Source organism: Bidens hawaiensis, unplaced genomic scaffold (assembly GCF_021521415.1).
Source record: "Bidens hawaiensis isolate Kalapana, Puna unplaced genomic scaffold, B.hawaiensis_p1.1 tig00088489_1, whole genome shotgun sequence".
Classification (NCBI taxonomy): Eukaryota; Viridiplantae; Streptophyta; class Magnoliopsida; order Asterales; family Asteraceae; genus Bidens; species Bidens hawaiensis.
In genome coordinates this window covers 11,771-13,784 of record NW_027504342.1, presented here as the reverse complement: position 1 = coordinate 13,784, position 2,014 = coordinate 11,771, and the positions used below count along the sequence as shown (strand labels likewise).

The 2,014-nt window shown below is 34.2% G+C and overlaps 1 protein-coding gene across 1 annotated transcript; it reads right to left on the bottom strand.

Moving 5' to 3' along the window:
- Positions 1-510: 510 nt before the first annotated feature.
- On the bottom strand, positions 511-1,020 carry LOC143607874 (uncharacterized). Its single transcript, XM_077083155.1, has one exon. It carries the CDS (start codon positions 1,018-1,020, stop codon positions 511-513), a length of 510 nt encoding a protein of 169 aa, XP_076939270.1.
- Positions 1,021-2,014: the final 994 nt, after the last annotated feature.

Sequence of the window (2,014 nt, the reverse complement as noted above, 5' to 3'; positions counted from 1 at the left end):
TACGCATTGTCGCATTCATATGATACTTTAGGAAAACAGAATAACAGAAAGACAAATGCATTATGCAATTCTGACAATAACATATTTTTCGGTTCTAATTTGGGCACTCCCAGTTCCATGTATATAAACACAGCCATTGCAACCCTTAGTATTTGTGAACTCTAATTAGAGATGGAACGGTTTTGGCAGGGCCGTGTAAAACAGTTTTAGATTATAGTCAAACACTTACATGTATTTAATCTACAATCAAGAATGAGATTTAAAAAAAAAACAAACAATATATTAAAGTTGACGCACAAGGTGCATGCGATGAGTCTAGGATCTTGGATGCTACACTACTTTTGTTTTAAATCATAATAAAATAAAAATAATAGAAGCTAACTATATATAGTCAGCTCCAAACATATTACATCTTCTATAAAGAACTCTGGAAAAGTGATTTAAAACCACACTCAAAAGAATTAAAGACAATAATATTCGATGCATGAATATCTTGAGCCATATATATATTTATGAGCTTCTCTCAAGCATGTCCTGATACCTTTTAAAAGATTCAAGCTTCTGGAGTCTTATTCGTTTATGGAACTTCATTATGAAGAGATCCGCCACGTGATCAATCTTGTCCTCCAGGCTGAAATCCTCACCTTCATCTTCCTTGGAATTCTTCACCAAATCAATCACAGAAGCATTCGGGTCGTCCTCTTCGTCAAAGAGCGAATGCCTCAGATCCGGATACTTGTCGTCGTCGTCGTCTCCCAAACTGTTGGCCTCATGCAAAACTAGCTGAAGGTCATCAACTTTATAATTGTTGCCTTCTTCCTTGCCCCCAAGTAGTAATGCATGAACTTTACGAGAGATTGAACCCGACAAGGGGAGCTTCTTGTGCTTCAATAACGAGAAAACGATAGCTCTCGCTTTCATGGACTCCACCTTGCTTTTGATAGCTAATGATTTTGATTTTGTGATTGAGCTCAATTGGGATATTATGGTCTTCAAGAGAAGTGACACCCCCTTCTTCATTTCTTGTTGGTTGTTCAATATACAAAAGACACTTAACTTGCAACTTATCGAAGTGTGTATGTGTAGTTGGATGTGAGTATGTGACGGTATACGGACGTATAGATAAAAGATCAATGAGTATAAAATTATGGTGTAGAATTAATTTGGTATGTTCATTTATATTTGATGGAAAGAAAAAAGTTGAATACACTTTGTCATGTTACCCATATGGCCATATATACAAAAGTAAAAGCCTAGCATCATCAACATGTATTATTAATATTATTATTAGTGATCAAATGCATGCATGGTTGGTTACACATAAAACTGAAAATATATTTATATATAAACCAAATCAAAAGTAAACCTTACATGTTAAGTAATAAGACAGCTTTAATAAGTGTACTTTAGCTCCACCAACATATATACAAACACTAATTAAATAATAGGATTACTTTTATGCATGGTCGAAGAAAGGTGGTGGTGTTTAATTTATGAAAATAAAAGAGAGCTAGGCAGAAGAGATGTTTTCTTGTGAGTATGAACATGTTTTGTTTCGTGTCGGACGAGGAAGGAGAAGCAGGAAATTTAAAAAGTTAGATAATGCATAATGAAATTTTTTAGTTTTCGTTAATTTAAGTCATTTTCGTTAGTTAAACTCAGAGTTCTTGTTGTAATCAGTCAAATGTCACTAGGCTATAAATGGAAAGAGAGATTAGGGTTTGAGTAACCCACATAAGAGATATTTGGGGGTTTATTGAAATTGTTATATACAAATCATTCCAAGGAATTTTATAGATTTCTCTTTGTGTGCTCATCAAATTTCTTCACCAAAAATCATAGATTCGTGTTTAACGGTCCTATAGTTAGTGGGGTCGAGCTTCGGTCCCGTGCGAGTTGGGTCTTATACCCCAACACAAAGAATTCTTGAATATTTGCGACCTTTTGGAAAATTATTGACTTTTAGAAAAAGAAAAAGAAAGTCCAAATTAATTTGAGTTTTGAATATAGGCCA

Coding starts and splice junctions, on each gene's coding strand:
- LOC143607874 (XM_077083155.1), bottom strand. CDS start 1,020: ATGAAGAAGGGGGTGTCACTTCTCTTGAAGACCATAATATCCCAATTG.